Source organism: Eumetopias jubatus, unplaced genomic scaffold, assembly GCF_037043125.1.
Source record: "Eumetopias jubatus isolate StellerSeaLion01/CBP00866 unplaced genomic scaffold, mEumJub1_p1.0 scaffold_2, whole genome shotgun sequence".
Taxonomy (NCBI): Eukaryota; Metazoa; Chordata; class Mammalia; order Carnivora; family Otariidae; genus Eumetopias; species Eumetopias jubatus.
The window spans coordinates 162914727-162934298 of record NW_028274808.1 but is presented as its reverse complement, the minus strand read 5'-3'; the positions used below and the strand labels follow the sequence as shown (position 1 = coordinate 162934298).

At 40.5% G+C, this 19572-nt stretch overlaps 1 protein-coding gene across 1 annotated transcript; it reads right to left on the bottom strand.

Moving 5' to 3' along the window:
* Window positions 1-5825: 5825 nt before the first annotated feature.
* CNGA1 (cyclic nucleotide gated channel subunit alpha 1) lies at window positions 5826-19129 on the bottom strand. The gene is made up of 8 exons (XM_028100741.2): window positions 19011-19129; window positions 17763-17894; window positions 16356-16418; window positions 12037-12078; window positions 11837-11947; window positions 9893-10000; window positions 9005-9111; window positions 5826-7240 (listed from the first exon to the last, which is right to left on the bottom strand). The coding sequence occupies exons 1-8, from the start codon at window positions 19115-19117 to the stop codon at window positions 5826-5828; spliced, it is 2085 nt and encodes a 694-aa protein (XP_027956542.1). The 5' UTR covers window positions 19118-19129.
* Between the last annotated feature and the right edge of the window lie 443 nt (window positions 19130-19572).

Here is a 19572-nt window from a genome sequence, read left to right as displayed (position 1 = left end):
TTTTAGATCCTTTGTGATTTATTTTTGACCGCCCTCTCTGAGCTACAAAGAAGCAAGGCTTTCTGGTTTGGCATAGAGGCCAGGAGAGCAGGCTCCCTCTTCAGGTAAAACACAGAAATGATACTAGGTCTGTGGTGGTAAACCAAGAGGTCTATATTCAGAGATTTAGTACCAATATTTTAACCAAGAATTTCTCTTTTTTTCTTAAAGATTTTATTTATTTATTTGACAGAGAGAGACACAGCGAGAGCAGGAACACAAGCAGGGGGAGTGGGAGAGGGAGAAGCAGGCCTCCCGCGGAGCAGGGAGCCCAAAGTGGGGCTCGATCCCAGGACCTGAGCCAAAGGCAGACGCTGAACGACTGAGCCACCCAGACGCCCCTTAATCAAGAATTTCTAACAAGAGAGGAAATAGTCATTATTTCAGCTCTGTAAAAAACAACTCTCACTTTTCTGTCACCAAAGAGTCTTGTCTCTCTTTGATCAATGAGTTTCAAATGCCCGATTATTTTAGACCTAAAAATAAAAGACATATAACTGAAGTATATTTCATGTTACTTTATTGTGGCATGCTTTCTCGGTAATTTTATATATTTTGTGTTTTGGGGGCATTTTGAAATTATATGTGAATGGAGCAGTAGAAATACCTATAATGTAGATCTATTAATTATCAGTAGTTTTTGCAAACAAAGGAACTAGGGGGAGTAACTTATTACATTCAAAAATGGGTGGGAAAAAATTGCATTCCTGTTCTAGAGCCTCCTAGTAATGGTAGGCAAATGTTCATCCCTTGTGTCCTGGGTGTCTCACTGGTCACTCTTTCTGCCGAGAATAAGCAACAAGGCCACTGGAGGATATCATGGAACACCATGGATTTTGGTGCCACCAGAATACCGTGCTCCTGGGCACCATGAATCTTTGTGACAAACCCAGGAAACAGGCTCAGTGATATCTGAAGAACTAACCCAAGTAGCTTCTTGGACTAAGTCCAACTGGCTAAAGCTCAACCTAGATAGAACAAAAATGAACCTAACTAAAAGGAGGAGAAATTGGAGATCTGACAAGAAACCCAACATTGTCAGGCTAGTGAGTAATTTTGTGGTAAATTGCTATTTTCAGAACCCCAAAGGAATGCATCGGTGAAAAATGCATTCTTTCACCTCTAACTCATCAGGAAACCAAGAGCCAGACATGAAGTGTAATTCTAGAAAGTATCGTCTCGAATTTACTCAGTTTAAAGTGAAAACATACAGAGAACAGACATGTTATCACCAACTAGAACCCCATAAAGCACTCAGCTTGGTCTGTGTAGAAAGCAATCAAGTACAACCTTTTAGTGAAGTAAACACCGAACCAAGGGTCAAAAGTCCAGGCTGTGTCGCTAAACTAGCTGTGTGAATTTATGCTTACCTCCTCTACTCCTCTTTTCCCGTCATTTGAAATAGTGCATATATACCAAAATTATAGAGAGGCTGCATACATTTGTACCTAGGTTTGTCAGATCTTAACATTGGGACTTATTTCCCTCAGATTGTTTTTTAAAATATGAAACAGCAAAGACAGTGGAAGTCCTCTGAATGTCTCACTCTCCTCACACCGCACTCTCTCCAGCCCCACAAGTGTAAGCACTGTTCTGATTCCTGCGATCATTCCAATGCCTGTTATTAAACTGTCACCTCAGAGGTACAGATCCATAAACACTACTCAGGATTGTGCTGTATGTTTGTAAATTCTGTAGAGAAGACACGATGTGTGCATACAAAGTCAGCAGGAATGCCAAGGTTAAGAGCAGGCACCCTGAAGCCTCACTGGGTTCAAATAGCAGCTTACCACTTCCTTCCCATGAGCCTCCGGCAAATTACCTAAACTCTCTATGCCTCCCTTTTAAACAGAAAACGCAGTGGAACCTATCTTATAAGTTATCATGAGGATTAAATGCATTCAGAAAGTCCTTGTACAGTGCCCGGCACAAACTAAACACTAGGTGTTATCTGTTATTATTCAAACATTTTACAGTACTCCCTTATATGAATAGATTCCAATTTTGTGTAATTGGCCTCCTCTTGATGGATATTTAAGTTGTTTCCAGTTTTTTACTATTATAAACATTCTTCAACATATCTCCTGTTGTATGTGTGCCCAATTTTCTGTAGTGAATGAAATTGCTGAGTTTTAGATGAGCCCAACCTTGGCTCTAGCAGATGATTAGCATAGGACTCTCCAACATGTGGTAAAAATTCCCACTCTTACTCCAAGTTCCTATATCCTCGCCAGTTTTAGTGTTGCCTGATCATCATTTCTGTATTTGTAAAAGGAGGAGGCGTGAATTAGATGATCTCTGGAGTCTTTTTGCGTTTTCTATATTCTCTGGTTTCCTTTCCATGCATTTCCCACTTTCTCCCTTCACCTAGAAATAACCTAGTCCAGTGAATAGCAAGCTTTTCTTTTGAGTCTATAAGCCTGCTGTTTGGTATTTTATATTCTGAACAGTCTATAAATGAAGACATCCAAAAATACCATTTCTGTAGTCTTGGAAGAATATTACCTAAATTGACGGTGTTTTAGCCAGGCATATTTCCAACACTGTGAAAACAGGTCAGTAGTTGCCAAACTTTTTAAAGCAATGAACTTCTTTTTTATTTAATAAAAATATAACCTGAATTTCAACATAAATGCTGCTTGCTCCCTTTTTTTCTTTTGCTCATCTCTAATACGTATCTTACAGAGTGGCAAAAGCCTGTAATGTAACTGTCATTATTGCTTTGTTGAACTCTCTGAAATTAAGAAATACTACAATGCTTCAATTTGTCTTGTTGCTTTATCCATCAAATTTGCATATTAAATTTATTTGATCGTGTTTTTTTAAAGATTTTATTTTATATTTGACACAGAGAGAACACAAGCAGGGGGAGCGGCAGGCAGAAGGAGAGAGAGAAGCAGGCTCCCCGCTGAGCAAGAGCCCGATGGAGGGCTCGATCCCAGGAGCCTGGGATCATGACCTGAGCCGAAAGCAGACACTTAGCCGACTGAGCCACCCAAGCGCCCCTTGATCAGGTTTTAGTTTTAGACTGGCATATAGTGTGCTATGCTAAAATCTTCTGGAAATCTTCATGTTAGGAAAAAAAAAACGCCCATTATTGTCAAAGAGCTCCGATTTTACTACTACCTATAATTTCTGTGAAGAAAAGTAAGTTTCCAGCTTTGAAGGTTGTAATTATAGACCAATATTGCCACCTAACGGTAAGAAGTTGAATCACATCATATTTCAAGTTGGAAAAGTTGGGGTTTTTTTTAAGATACATGCAAAACTCTGAAGGGATCTATTCCTATGAGAACATTACATTATAGCAGAGTTGCGGGGGAGGGTGCAGAGTAAACACTTATCAGACACGCCTTCAAGACTAGCTGATTGGGTTTCTGCTCCCTCATTGATCTGCCATCAATGAGTCCCAGAATTCTCTCTCATCTGCTCTCAGATGCAGTTACTAATGATCTTCAAATTTCAACCAGCCCTCCCTTGTACTTATATCAAACCTGTCCTAATCTTAATATGTTAAGACAGCCAATTGGAGTCTGGAATCAGTCTGGAATATGGGTGGTTTTTGGATTACTAAAAGGCAATTTCCTGCTTTGGCATTCACCTGTACCCAGGTCAGCATCCTTACCATGAGTCTCCCCAAAGCCCCATATTTCTTGTTTCCTTAAAAGATTTCCATATGAAGCCAGAACCCAGTTGTGAACCTCTGCATTGCATTCCAGGGGTCTCAACTGGAACCCCGCCACCACCTGTCAGAGCCTCCACCTGGAGGAGTCATGGAAAAGGAGTTGGCTAGGCCTTCCTGATTCCAAGTCTTTGAATCAAGAATCTGCCACCTATCCAATATAAAGCATCAGAAAGACTCATAGAGCCGGGGGTCAGAGTTCATGAAATCAGAACCCTTGGATGGCTCTAGCTGAAATCAGACTCAAAGTACCCACCCTCCTGGGTGCTGTGACAGGGGCTGTTCTCCTTGGGATCCAGGCCCTGAGCCAGGTGTGTAACTCTCACTCATCCTTACCTTAGCAGATCAAGCCTCTTCACGGTGTCTTGGAGGTGTTTATAATAGGCAACAAACAGAACAAAAAATAAAATGCGTGTGAAGGAGAAGGAAGAAGAAGAAGAAAAAGAGAGTTAAAAGAGCAGTTGTCTCAGGCAGAAACCATGTTATATATTAATGACAACCCACTCACTCCAGAACTAGTCACTTCCTCTGTAGTGAAGAAATACCTGCTAGCTGATATGGAAGAGATAAAATGTAAAATGCCAACACGAGACTGCAAACACCATGTACAGTTCAATGAATATTCTATTGGTAGAACAGAATATACTCTACCACAGACATACACTGATCAAGGTCCACAGAAATATCCAAAATGTCAAATTAACAAGATGTCATGTTAAGTCATATTATTATAGGCAGAGACAGAAATTTTATATCAATTCCAGTGATCTCTGTTAAGAATTTTTTTTTAACCACATCTGGGTTAAGTAGTAGAAAGCTGTGTGATTGATTTGCAATGTCTTCCACAACCATACACTTGTCATACAGTTCCCTTTTCTGAAATTTCTAGAACAATACCATTAACTCCTTCCTGGTTCTCTAGTTAGGTGCTTCTCAAGCTTTAATGTGGGTATGAATCACCCAGGGGTCTTGCTAAAAAGCAGATTCTAATCCAGTAGTTGTGGGGTAGGGCCTGAGATTCTGAATTTCTAAGAAGTTGCCTGATGATGCCCATGCTGATCCATAGAACTTACACATTCTCCTTTCCAGACATTACAATAATTTCCTTTGTTAATCATCCAGCAGTGGGATTATTTTTATATCTTTTCTTATTGCTGACCAGTCAGATGAGGAAGATAGTAGCCATTGCTATCAGGCCTTAATAATCAGAGAATCTGAAAAACTTATTATAAAAGTACAAATTGAGGGTTGCTGGCAGGGAGGTGGGTGGGGGGATGGGATAAATAGTGATGGGCATTAAGGAGGGTACTTGTTGTAATGAGCACTGAGTGTTACATGCAAGTGATGAATCACTAAATTCTACCCCTGAAACTAATACTACACTATATGTTAACTAACTTGAATTTAAATTAAATCTGGAAAGAAAAAAATTCATTATAAAAGATTCCTACATTTTATGATTTTTAATGTTACATATTTATATATCAGCATAGATATGTGAAGTCTGATTTGTCACACTTTCATCGTGAGAAGTTTCTCTTCACCACCCTTCCTAAGTCCTACACTACAATGATTATTGTCCTTAAAATGACCCTAAAAGAGCCTAAAAAGACCCTAAAAAGGTCTAAAAGATCCTAAACTCCCTACTAAATTATCAAATAAATAATATTCACTATAGTCTTAGGACTTACTTTACTTTATTGCATTCTAATTCTTTTTAAAATGGTATCCTGAACATGACGTACATGGTAATTCCCAGTTGCTCCTCCACAATGTAAAATGCCTGAAAGTGAGGGATACTTGTTCACTTTTATAAAGAGTATTACATAAAAGGAGCATATATGAAAAAATCAGAAGATATAGATACTGACAAGTTAATCATTCTATATCTTTGCACATTATCCATTCTGAAAAAATCCTAAGGACGATGATCCTTTAATCACAGTACCTCACAAGTGAGTGTGTGGGCCTTGTGCCCTACACCCAAGCACACTCTGCTTTTGGAAAAGTCCCCCAGCTGAATCTTCCTCTTCTTCCAATTTAGAGTTGCCTAATCACATCACCAAAAGGATCATGAGGCACGTCCTTCTTAATGACCAGCTTTTCAGTCCTGTGTGGAGTCCAGGAGCCCACTTTCAACTCCAGATCCTTCAAGAGCTGAAAATTCTGTGTCAGTAAGTGGTTTCAGAAATCTCTCAACTTTGGTTAGTCTTTGCTTCAGTTTCTGCTGCATTGACTCATACTCAGCCAGGATCCGAGCAAACCTTGTTTGCAAGAGGTCTACTGACCCCTCCATTCGGGTGACCTTCTCTTCGAGATCTTTAGGATCACTTCCAGCATTTGCGATATTTAAATCCAGTAGACCATCTTTCATCAAGATTTGCTTTCCCTTCTCTTCTAGCATAGTTTTGGCATCTGGATACTCAGTGAGAGCTTCCATGAGGTCATCTTTGGAGAGACAGAACAGATCTGAGTAGCCAATACTTTTAATATTGGCTGTTCTTCGATTGCCAGCTTTGCTACCTTTAATGTTAAGGATACTGATCTCACCAAAGTAGCTGCCATCACTCAACACCACAAACTGAGTGATTCCGTCATCTGCCACCACAGCGAGTCTGCCTTCCTTGATGATGTACATCTCTCGTCCGATATCCCCTTTCTTGCAAATGTAATCTCCAGGACTGTAGACTTGGGGTTGCAATTTCAAGACCAACTCCACCAAAAGACCAGCTTCACAGTCCGCAAAAATACGCACTTTTTTTAAAGTGTCTAAGTGAACGTTGATGGCAATCTCTGCTCTCAGCTTATCAGGGAGATACTTCAGGACTTCTTTCTCATCAACTGTTTTTTTGTTGGTCCACAGATAGTCGAACCATTTGATAACTCTCTTTTCCATATCTTTGCTTACATTTCGAAAACGCATATATTGCTTGATCGCATCGATTCTTGCTTGAAATTCGGCTCTGGCAGCATTCATGTTGGAAATCATAGAACCTATGTTACCAACGATGGTAGCAAAAATTAACACTCCAATTAAGAAATCAACCACCACAAAGACATACTCAGAATCCCTCACAGGAGGCGGTGTTTCACCAATTGTGGTCAAAGTCAGTGTAGACCAGTAAAGGCTGTATACGTATTTTCTAGCCAAACGGCCAAATTCAGGATCATTAACATCAGGATACACCCATGTATCATTTCCGAATCCAACAGCTTTGGAAATAGAGAAGTACACACATGCATTCCAGTGGATAATGATGACAATATACATAACAAGATTAGAAATCCTGAAGATGTTTGGGTAGTTTGTTCTTGTTTCTGTTCTCTGGAAGAACTCGAACATTCGAGAGATCCTTAACAGTCTGTTTAATCTAATTTCTGGATAGTTCCACCCCAGCTTAAAATACAGCAGATCAGTGGGTATCACTGATAGAAAATCAAGTTTAAATTGCAAGTTTGATTTATATTTCTCTATGAGTTTAGTTTCTTCCTTCACCAGCAGTCCTTGTTCTAAGTAACCTAAAATAGAAAAAAAGAAAACACAATTTAATGTTTTTTCATTTTTATGCCATTATGAATTTTTCTAAAATAACCCTCAATGAACTTCACTGAGTCCAAAACAAGAGTTCACTTCCAATAGGGGCACCTGGGTGGCTCAGTCGGTTAAGCAGCCGACTCTTGGATTCGGCCCAGGTCATGATTTCATGGGTCATGATCTCATGGGTCATGAGATCGAGCCCCTCATTGAGTCCCGCATCAGGCTCTACGCTCAGTGGGGGATCTGCTTGAAGATTCTCTCCCTCTGTCCCTTCCCTCACTTGTTCTCTCTCTCTCTCTCTCTCTCTCTCTCTCTCTCGCAAATAAATAAATAAATAAATAAATAAATAAATAAATATTTTTTAAAAAATAGTTCATTTCCAATAAACATGCTTTTAACAATATAATAAAATATGAGTACTGATCAACATATGGCTATGGGAAATAATCTTTTGAAGAAATAAAAAATAAAATTTTGTCAGTGCAAAAAGTGAGAGCTTATATGCAATGTACTCATACATTGTATATCTACCAATCTCTCTAGATCCAGTTCTCTACCCAGGTAAAGCCATTCCTTATATGAACAGTGTTCTTGGAAATTTCTCTAAACACCCTGGCACTGTACCTAATGCCTCACGCCACTCTCTTGTCAGAACCCCAGCCCCACCCTTGAAGTTTGGGTACCTGCCTTACTGCCTTTTATGTGTATTCTTGCCTTGTCCCTTCAATGTGAAGAATAAATGTCCTTCAGAGGTTCGTTTTCTCTCTCCTTTTTGTCCCCCAGACTTCCTTAGTCAGCTGGGATCTTCCCTTCTCCTATGTTGCCACTGTGGGCCTTGAATTTCAGCATTCTGATACATTTCACTGGGGAAAGAACGTGTTCCTCTACCTATACCAGCTCCCAGAGCTGTGAGTAGGTCACAACAATGGGAGCATTGCTCCAGCACACAGATATTTAGAGCATGTCCCTATTTTACATAATGATTCTTTAATGCTCTTCTCTTTACAGCGGTTACCTTTGCACACAGAGCGCAGTGTAGAAACAATAAGCTTATCTACTTAACAAGAATACTTAAGGGGGGGCGCCTGGGTGGCTCAGATGGTTAAGCATCTGCCTTCGGCTCAGGTCATGATCCCAGGGTCCTGGGATCGAGTCCCGCATCGGGCTCCCTGCTCAGTGGGGAGTCTGCTTCTCCCTCTGCCTCTCTCTCTCTCTCTCTCTCTGTCTCTCTGTCTCTCATGAATAAATAAATAAAATCTTTAAAAAAAAAAAAAGAATACTTAAGGGGAAGCTATCAGATCCTGCCCCCTGGTCAACAATGCCTCACCATGACCACAAAGTTGAATTAAGGATTTGTGTACTCTTTGTCCAGCTCTGCTGGACACAGTGATATCCCCCCATGCCTCTTCATGGTATCTCTCTGTAGGTAGCAATTACCCTTTCATTACAGAGCTGGCAGAATATTTCTGTTCTCTTTATTCCTCTCACATGGCACTAACCCAATGGACAAGGTAATGGGAGAAAGCTACCAATCCACATTCAAAGGTTGCTTAATAAAGTGAATCGGTTGTAGTGACCTAAGCTTGTGGGTAGGCATATGGTACTCTTGCTCTCAACAGTGCCTTTTCCTCTAAAATAGATTTTTGTGAGTTTATTTTGAAGAATACTTGAATTACAAAATTTCAAATTATACTATAGAGATAAAAGCACAAAATTACAAAGTATCCAAAGCTGAACATATTTACCTGTCCTTATTCGTACGAACATATCAAGAAGATAGATTATGTCTGATAGGTAATCAAAAATGAGCCACCATTCTAGGTAATCAGACTGAAGTTCATCAAAACATGCTCTGTAAAAGAAAAACTTGTGTAATTAAAATGAAATGGGGGCGAGTTTAAGTAAGTGTCCTCTCTGCATAAGTTTTATCATGATGAGAGATCTAAGGCACTAAGACTAAGAGGGTCCTTAGAGTCCATAGAGTCCATTTAATCAACCATGGCTTTTCTGAATCTAAGCGGTCAGATTTAGTTTTCTCCTGCTTCTGAATTCCAACATTCTTTGTTATACTAGTTCACATTGTGAAGACATCAAATAAAAATAAATGGCCTCAAGCTAATGTCAAAAGACATTGGGTTACACACATTGATAACCAAGTTCTTATTGACTATCTGTACCCAAAATGCTTCAAGGAATTGCGCTTAGTTCTGCATGTCTGAGATGTTTACTGTCTAAAAGACAGAGAACCATAGAAACCGCTTGGGAAACACATCTTGCTCTAAAACGACCTAAATCTTTGATCTTTCTCCACTCTTGGCAACATTTTTTTCTTAGAGTCCAAAAAATAAAAAAATAAAATAACAAAGTTTCTCCCAAAATTCTAATTAAATAGTTCAGCAATCAAAAGTTTAAAAACATCCCCCTACTCCCCATCCCAGTACTGGATTTCTAGGTATATTGGGAACCAAAGCACCTACTCCTGATTTAGGAAAACACATTGAGAATAATGTAACCTCTCTTTACAACCTGTGGTGGAGAAAAGAGGTATGTCCCGAAGAGCCCTTGACAAAACTGTTAAGTCAGGTGACTTAGAAACTAGAAGCAGGTCAAGATCCACAAAAATATATAGATACCTTGCAATAATCATAGTCCAGTTGTACATAACAGGTAAACTGATGCAAAACAGCCAGTTGTAATACATGTTTCCTGAGGGATCAATAACTGTGACTTCTTTCTTCTCCCTAGCAGCAATTAGAAATAAAGTGGGAGGTTGCCAAGAAACAAGGACATTTTTATTTCACATATCAAATACGGTTCTGTCCATCACCCACAATTAATGAAACAGAAGTAAGCTGGAGAAACTCACTCCACAAGGAGAAAACTAGCTTGGCATGAGTGTGGTAGACATAAGAAATTGCTTAGTGAGGACTGGATAGATCGTTAAAGTACTAGTCTTACATTAAACCTTACGTTAGATTTTTTCTTTTAAAGCCATTGTTTTACTGTGATGTTGTGGACATTTCTACCAATCCAGCCACTGAAAAGGAATAGTGGCACAGATCATGCTAAACTCTGGAATAGTCCATTGACCTCTTTGGTAGGTTACGGGGTGAGAGAATGGGGTGTTGCCCCTCCCCTACCAGGTAACAGAACAATCAGGAACTATGCTGTGAGAGGGAACTCATGGCTTCATTCTCACCTGTATGGAAAGAAGAATATAACACAATCTAATAAAAAATCTTTGTTCATAAGCATCTATAAAGGATGAAGAGGCAACAGAGGGCAGAGGCAAGGAAGGAAGGGAGGAAGGGAGGAAGGGAGGAAGGGAGGGAGGGAGCGAGGGAGGGAGGGAGGGAGGGAGGAATGGAGGAGGGAAGGGAGGGAGGGAGGGAGGGAGGGAGGGAGGAAAGGAAAGAAAAGAAGGGAGGGAGGGAGGAAGGAGGAGGGAAGGAAGGAAAGGAGAGAGGGAGGGAGGAAGGAAATATATGGTCAAATGGAAGATTTTAAAAATTTTCTAGTATCAACCTACATTAGGTTTTTTTGGGTTTTTTTGGTGGTGGTGGTGGTGGTGGTCGTGGTGGTGGTGGTGAGGTTTTTTAGGGTTTTTTTTTAAGATTTATTTTTAAGTAATCTCTACACCCAACATGGGGCTTGAACTTATAACCCCAAGATCAAAAGTCACATGTTTTACTGACTGAGCCAGCCGGGCACCCAAGCCCATATTATTAAGGACTTTTCCCTTTGTAAAAACCTCAACAGCTTTCCAGCAGGCACAAATAAGTGAATACTATCTGGTAAAGAGTTTTCTTTAAGTTTAGAAAACAATTTTCCCTTTAGTAAAAAGATAGCTTTGAAAATATCACTCAGCCTTACCCTCGTGAAATTCTAGCCCTCAAATGTTTGTTTAAAAAGGATCTTTCAGGGGCACCTGCATGGCTCAGTTGGGTAAGCATCTGCCTTCAGCTCAGGTCATGACCTCAGGGTCCTGGGATAGAGCCCCACTTCGGGCTCCCTGCTCAGCGGAGAGCCTGCTTCTCCCTCTCCCTCTGCTGCTCCCCCTGCGTATGCTGTCTCTCTCTGTGTGTCAAATAAATAAATAAAATCTTTAAAACAAAAGGATCTTTCAAATGGCTGGTATTTTGATAAGCATTTGTACTGCTCTCAAAATTAAGCATGGGTTTCGCAAGGAAATTTGCTTACTTTTGGAGTATTTGCCATACAGTATTTATGACTCAGAGATGTTAATAAAAGTATTAAATATTTATTTCAACTTAAAAAGATTAATGTTAAGACCCAAGGAACCCAATTTTCTTGAAACCCAAATATCTCCCAATGGTAAATTTATCCTAACCAGAGCTCGAAGAAGATAATTAACCATAACATTGAAAATTCTTGATGAGAAAACTAAGAATAAAGCTACCACTGCTCATTTTAAGGAAACTAGAAAAAAATTTGATTCACATTTTATAATAATTTATTTCGCCTTTTACACAGGGTTCCATAACTATAAACTTTCAGGAAATAACCCTACATCCAAAATCCACTATAAATTCGTTCCTAATTTCAAGGCCACTTACTCTTCTTTCTTATCTTTGCCTTTCTCCTCTTTCTTTTTCTTCTCTTTTTCCTTTTCTTTCTTCTTTTTCTTCTCTGAGTCCTTTTTATTTTCATTTTTATCACCTGATTTGCTGAAAAGTGAGAGATGTATTTACTAACAAGATATGAAAATGTTATGGGCCAAAAAATCTGGAATCACTCATGTCAAAGTCAAACTTACCTCTTCTTTTCTTTTTTCTTTTTCTTTTTTTCTTTTGGTTCTCTAAAGAAGAAATAATATCTAAGTCACATAATCAAATTACATTCTGACTTCCATTCTTATTTACTTTCTTCTCTCTCAAGCAAGAATTCTGGGCCTTGCGTTCAGAGACCTGCCCCCATGCTCAGGGACCAGAAATCTGGTCTTCTAATGGAGAGTTCTACAAAAACGGACATGCACCCAGATAATAAAACAAACAAGGAAAAATTCCTGGGTTAGAGCATGTGGAAAATTGAAGGAAATGGAGGTCGATAAAGGCATAAACCCAACAAGAGAAATTTAGGAAACAACAGCCCCCAAGGGTATAATTTCAAAGTCTCCATGTCCAAAAAAAAATTATTATTTAAAATTAAGCTTCTTGGTATCACTTATCTCTTATTAAGAGCTTTGAGAATTTCAAGAAAATGCTATCAATTTTCTTTAGGGGGGTAATCCTGAATGCAGCAATTTTTTATGAGTAGTCAAAAAGCTCCACACAGTGGAATCCTAATTCTTAGAATCATTTACTGGATTTGAGATCACCTTTTTCTATATGCTATTTCCTCTGGAGTGGAGACTATGTGATTAGAGGCCTCTTTGTACAGCTGGCTCTCTATCAGCTGAAGAATGGATTCTGGAGTCAGGCAGACCTAAGGTCAAAATAGGCTGCCATTGTTGGCTCAAATGTCTGGGGAAAGTTTATTATTCAGACATGAATGAACAGGCATCTGACTACCAGGAGGGTAGTCAGAGAGGTTGTTAAAGGGAGGGAGATAGGTCTAGGCCTCAAAGTATAGGTAAGAGTTGGAGAAGTTGAGAAGAAGCGTGAGGATGTTAATGGGAAGAAAATTTTCAGGGGCCAATGTACAAATGAATTTAGTCTGTACATGGATAGCCTAGCAGAAGTGGAATGCTGCTATTGAGGAGAAATGGGAAACAGAATGGATAAGGAGGTGGGGCTTGGAACCTAAGGTTGTCATGTACAAAGGGGAATGGAACATAAAACTGGATGAGGGAGAATTTATTGCTATGAGAGCACACCCTTGTGATACAGGTTTTAACACCTTAGCACAGATCCTAGGAAATGGTGCTGACACACTGTTTGGGTGGCTTCCAGAAGCTCAGAAAAGGTGATGGCTCATGGAGGAAGGTATCAGAAAGACTCAGAGAAGTGATATGCTGAAGTGGACACTCCAAATAAGGAAGACAGCCCACCAACTGATTACAGTCCCTCAGAGGGCTCAGAGGACACAAAAATGATAAGACGTGTGCTGGTGGGAGGGGCACCGGCATCGATGAGAAACAGTGGTACTGTCCTCTGGAAGCCAGGACTGATAGTGGGAGGTGCTGAACTGGGCACAGAACCGGGTTCTCCGAGAGCCATAGGGGTGACAGAACCTGGGAATAAGAGATCAGTGACAGCGTTTACTCCTCCGAAGAGAGATGGGTCCAATAACTGTAATTAGCATTAAGGGGAGCATGGGTGGTCAGGGGACTTAACTCACAGAGAGCTATGGATGAGGTCAATAAAATACCATATTCCTAGATAGATGCACAACCTTTTGGCTTGTCAGGGTACTGTTTAACACATACAGTCAAAACAGATCAGGAATGGATAAGCAGGAGATTGAGAGCAACTTAACCCAATAAAAAGTCACGACCTCACGAAGAGTTTCTAAACCTGAGCCATGTTCTCAGAAATGAAATCACTGAATGAAGAATGAAATCACTGACAATATATGATTTATGGGGCTTCCACTGGGTCTCAAGACCCCCCACTGGGGTCATTTCTCCAGTTCCTCAGTGTAAAAGTGGAATATAATATTTGGTCATTGGTAGAAACCTCATCCCTACTAGTGCCTTGACTTGTAGAGGAAGAGTGACTATAATGGGGGAGGGCCAAGTGGAAGCCCTCGAGCTGCCCCCCACCTGCTGCCTGAAAACAATACTGCATCCTGGACAGGAAATAAAATGTAATCCTTAAAGACCTCATGCGTGCGGGGGGGGTGGTTCCCTCCCACCACCATTTAATTCAATGTCTGGTCCCTATGAAAACCACATGGGTACCAGTGGCTGGCAGCAGACTACTGCAAAATCAACCACAGAGTAGCCTCAATTGCAGCTGCTTTGGCAAATGTGAAAAACAATGCACTCAGGCAATCTAGACCATATACCTAATGTCCTGGGTCAGTCACGGTGAGCGTGTGATTTTTTATCACTGTCAGGGAATTGGATCAGAAATAGTTATGAGATGGAAAGCAGCACACATTTATAGTCTTTTCCAGGGCTATGTTGTCTCTCCTGCTCAATGTCATGACACAGCCTAGAGGGACCTGGACCATCTGGACATTCTGAGGAATGTCACATTGGTCCACTATATCAATGGCATCATGTAATAGGCCCTTGAAAGAGGATTAACTAGCCATGGGACAGAAAATGACTATTGACTATAAGCTGGATTCTGTCAGAGTGAACAAGTTATAAGGTTGTACAGCAATCCAGCACATGATGAAGGGGTATATCTGGGATCAAGATGTGCCACTTGATGGCCACAAGATGAAGCATGTGGCACGGTACCCTCCCCCCATGTCATCTATCACTGTTGTATCAGCACCTATTCCTCAACTCTCCACCATGGCCATATGTGGGGGTCTCACAGGAGCAGTTGATGGAGCATGGTCTCTGAATGGGTCAGCCTGACATCGGGATGCAAGTCAAAATGGGCTGTGTCTACACTATAGCCCTACTTAGAGGTGACCCTAAAAGATTATGGTAAAGTTAATCTTACCAATGGCACAGCTTCAAGCAGCGCACCATCATCCACTTTGTGTGGAAAAGGAAATGACCACGTATGGGTCTGGGAACCAAGGAGTTTCAGTAGGAGTGACTCACATAGGGAATGTGTCCTTCTCATCCCCACAATTTCATGGTCTGTGGATCTAGAGGTTTCCAGATGGATCATGTGTGTTCCAGGCAACACAGTTAGTGTCCCATTAAACATTAAGCTATGACTCCCCAGTCGCTTTGGGCCCCTCGTGCCAAAAAACCAATAGGCAAGAAGGGGAGTCACCATACTGGCAAAAGTAACTGACTTCTTTCATCACAACTAGATAGTGTTGCTGTTATACAGTTGGGGGGCAGGTATATTTGGCACCTAGGTGATCTGCTCTGGTGTGTTTGGTGTTCTCCAGCCCGGCTTTAGTGGTAAATGGACAAATACAGCAGCTATAAGTCAAGAAGGGCATGGTGTCCAGGGGCCCAAATCCTTTAGGGACAAGAGTCTGTGTCATTCATCCCACGAAGCAAATCATCTAGAGCAGCAGAAGTGCTGACCAGAGGCGACAGGATTCTAGAATGAGTAGGAAAGGAGGGCGTAAGCTATTTCAGTTAAAGCCTCAAGACCAGCTGCAGCTGTCAGGGACCTAGGTTTATCCCATTAACCTTCCTTGTATAAGCTTCCCCAGGAAAAAAAATCAAGACTCCTGGAGGAGGTATATTCCCACATAGGGTGATTTTTCTATATGAAGAAAGCGGACCTGAACAGTGCAAGAAACGTGCTGTCTGGATGCAGTAATGCACAGAACTCTGGCACTCATTCCCCACCGGCCAAGAGTATTGGTTGCTGACAGCTCACAGTCTTCCTCTCCTTTGGCTGGCATTGGCCTAAGGAAGCCACCATGTTCAAAGCTATGTGCCCCCATCCTAGGGGCTCCCCTCATCCAAGACTGTGCCTGTGCAAAGGCCCAGTCCTACCGCCTAACTATGACACAACTCTGAAGGGGCCCCCCTGCTCTAGAGTTCCTCATACCAACTCTATCCTCTGAAGTCCAACTTCTCCCTCTGCCCAGTCTGCTCTCCTAACTCCCTCCTAGGTATCATTCCTAAAAGCACTCCCAATAAAACTTTGCACACAAACCTCCCTCTCAGAGATTGTCTCATAAGGAACTTGACCTAAGACACATTGGCTTAGAATAGAAAGGATTACTGGTAGTTCATTTATTTTTGTCCATAAGGTGGGGCACTTGCATTTACACGCTAGACAACGGTTTTCTGTATGCATTCAATCACATACATACATACATACATACATACATACATACATACATGCTGCTTTTAATATGGGTAGCCACATTTTTCAGAAGTAAATAAACCAATGACAAAAATAACAGAATACCGTTGCTATTGTATTAGGTAGTTTTCCTAATAAAGATCTCCTCTCTAGCAGCTTCAGATATACTCCTACCTTTTTACTGGTGGTCTTTAAAAGCAAAGCTTTGGTTTCCTATTGTAAATGTACTTACTGCTCCTTATTGCTGCTGTTGTTAACATTGAAAAGTGCAAGGGCACCAGGCAGGTACTGCTCCCTGGAAAATGAAAATCATAACAGTCACCATCTGTATAATGTCCATGGTAAGCAAGCAGTCTTAAAGAACAAATTATTTTCAGTTACTAACTACTGCCTAGACTTTTTTTTTTTATTTAATCATTCATTTGACAGAGAGAAACACAGCAAGAATGGGAACACAAGCAGGGGGAGCGGGGGAGGGAGAAGCAGGCTTCCCGCGGAGCGGGGAGCCTGATGCGGGGCTCGATCCCAGGACCCTGAGATCATGACCTGAGCCGAAGGCAGACGCTTAACTGAATGAGCCACCCAGGCGCCCCTAGACCATTTTTGGAAGTATAGAGCTCCATGAAGCTTGAGTTGCTAAATATCAGTGCTGTGAACCAAAGTGATTAATACATACTCACTAATCAACGCTAACACCAAAAATTAGCATCCTCCATGGCCTCCAGGGAGCCACCTTGGATGCCGCCAATTGCCAGCAAGAGATCTAAGACTTAGACTGTCAGGGAAAATAGGAAGAAAATAAAAGACAAATAAAAACGGTGGGAAAACTAAAGGTGGTCAGTGGGAAAAGAAGTAAGAGAGAGGAAAAAAGGAAGGAGAAAAAGCAAAGAAGAAGTAAATATGTTCTACAGGGTGAGAACTCCTGATCCACACCAACGCCACGTTCCTCCCACACCCTCCAAGTCACGTGTGTGAAGTTTTCATGAGAGCTTCATTTCCTACTAAGGACGTTTAGCTTTTCTTCTCTAGCTACACACACTAGTGCTCTACTCCCCTGAAAGTAGGGTCAAATGGGATTCAGCATTTTAGAGGATCACAGCCAACCCCTCCCAAGTACAATTGCCTCAGGACCCTGAAAGAAGGATCAGAAAGAAGGAGGAAGTCAGAGAGGACTGGGGCATGAGGTTCTTAAGGGACAGAGACAGGTCTCAGGGAAAATGACCAGCAGGAGCGTTTGTGACTTATGGGCCCCGTGGACATGAATAATCATCAGGCTGTGACAGTTTTCCAAGAGAGGAAAAGGCTAAGTAGCAAGTTACTCGCAAGATCCTGAGAAGTGGCTGGGTAGCAGGAATTTGCCAAGCCCACTAGGTGGAGGAGTAGAATACCTTTCTTTCATCTAAGTACTAGTTTAAAAAGATCTGGAGGGGTGGCGCCTGGGTGGCTCAGGTCATGATCCCAGGGTCCTGGGATCGAGCCCCGCATCGGGCTCCGTGCTCCACGGGAAGCCTGCTTCTCCCTCGCCCACTCCCCCTGCTTGTGTTCCCTCTCTCGCTGTGTCTCTCTCTGTCAAATAAATAAACAAAATCTTTTAAAAATGAAAATAAAAAGATCTGGAGGAATAGATCGAAGTGCTCACCTCTGTGATGGCCCCCCTCTGTGTGAGTTATTTCTACAGGAATCCCTTGCATGGGGGTTTTCATTCTCTGATTCTTCAAACATGGAGACACTGTCATCATCATCATCATCCTCATCATCATCAGAAAAGGAGCTATGGTCCAACAGGAGGCAGAGATGAATTAGATCAATGTTTTAAACCATTATGAAGGAATAACATTTCTCATTAGGAGGACCATTGCTTCATCTTCTCTCCTTCCCTCTCAAACTAACATATAACCCTTTTTAATTAGAGTGAAATGAGAATTTCAGAATACATGGAATTAGATAAGGTATATGCACAATTCAATAAAATGTATCTAATTAAGAAACTACTTTCTAGGTCTTCCATATTTCTTTTATTTGATTCATTGATTAATGTTAATATTATCAAATAGAAAGTATGAATCTGTGCTTTAGGCCACAGTATACATTTGTACGAACAAACCTGTAATAACATTTCTTCCCACAAAAAAATAAATTCAACCACATTTATGCATGTTCTATTCATTTATAAGGTAACAATTTTATTTTATTTTAAGAGCAATTAATTAACATACAATGTATTATTAGTTTCAGAGGTAGACGTCAGTGATTCCTCAGTCTTATATAACACCCAGTGCTCATTACATCATGCACCCTCCTTAATGCCCATCACCCAGTTACCCCATTCCCCCACCTCCCCTCCAGCAACCCTCAATTTGTTTCCTATAGTTAAGAGTCTCTTATCGTTTGCCTCCCTCTCTGATTTCGTCTTATTTTATTTTTCCCTCCCTTCCCCTATGTTCACTTGTTCTGTTTCATAAATTCCACACATTAGTGAAATCATATGATAATTGTCTTTCTCTGATTGACTTACTTCGCTTAGCATAATATAGGGTAACCACTTTAAATTATACTTTTAAAACATTTAGCATTTCCCACTTTGTATTGTTTTCACATTCATCTATGGCAATGTTACCTCTGCAGATTTGAAATGTCCCATAAGAAAAGGCCTTGCCAATGATTAAGGAAATATATGGCATATGTGCTTCTAAATTATGACCACAATAATATCTATGTTCATTTGTGAGACAAGTTATGCTGTTCCAAAGTATAGATAAGTTGATGAAATTAAATAAATTACAAAGATCAAGTTCACAAATTAAAAGTTAAACTGAAATTAAACCTAGTTACATTTAAGAATGGTGGCTGGTATTAAAAATGCATGGAAAAAAATGCATGGATTTACCTGCCTGCTGCATTTTCCATCCTTCTTATTTCCTTTTCAATATCTGGAGCAATCACATTGGGAACATTTATAAAAGAGTACCATGTATTGATAATATTTTTCTTCATGGTTAGTTTAATATCTGAGGAGAAAAAAGCCTTTATTAGTAAAAAGACTTTATATATTTATATATATAATCAAAAGTTTCACTCTACCTTTCATCTAAGGCTGTCATAATGATTTTATGTGGGAATTATTCTTTAATAGCATACAGATGTGGCCTAAACCTTTAATTACCACTAGCTAGTTTTTTGTGTATTTTTTTTTAATTCAAGAATATACCAGAGGTGCAGAATTTTTTTTTTTTTTAATTTTGGATTTAACCCAGCTTTAAAATATTCAGGCAATGTAGGCATAAAACAAAACTATAGGGACCTCGCATACACATCAAACAAGTAACAATAAAAAGTAGTAAAATAAAATACCAAAACGAATGTAATCTGCTGTGAATGTCTACAAGCATTCAAAAAAAGGCGGGGGCGGGGTGGATTCTTGAGCGATATTCAAACTTTGGAGTGCAAAA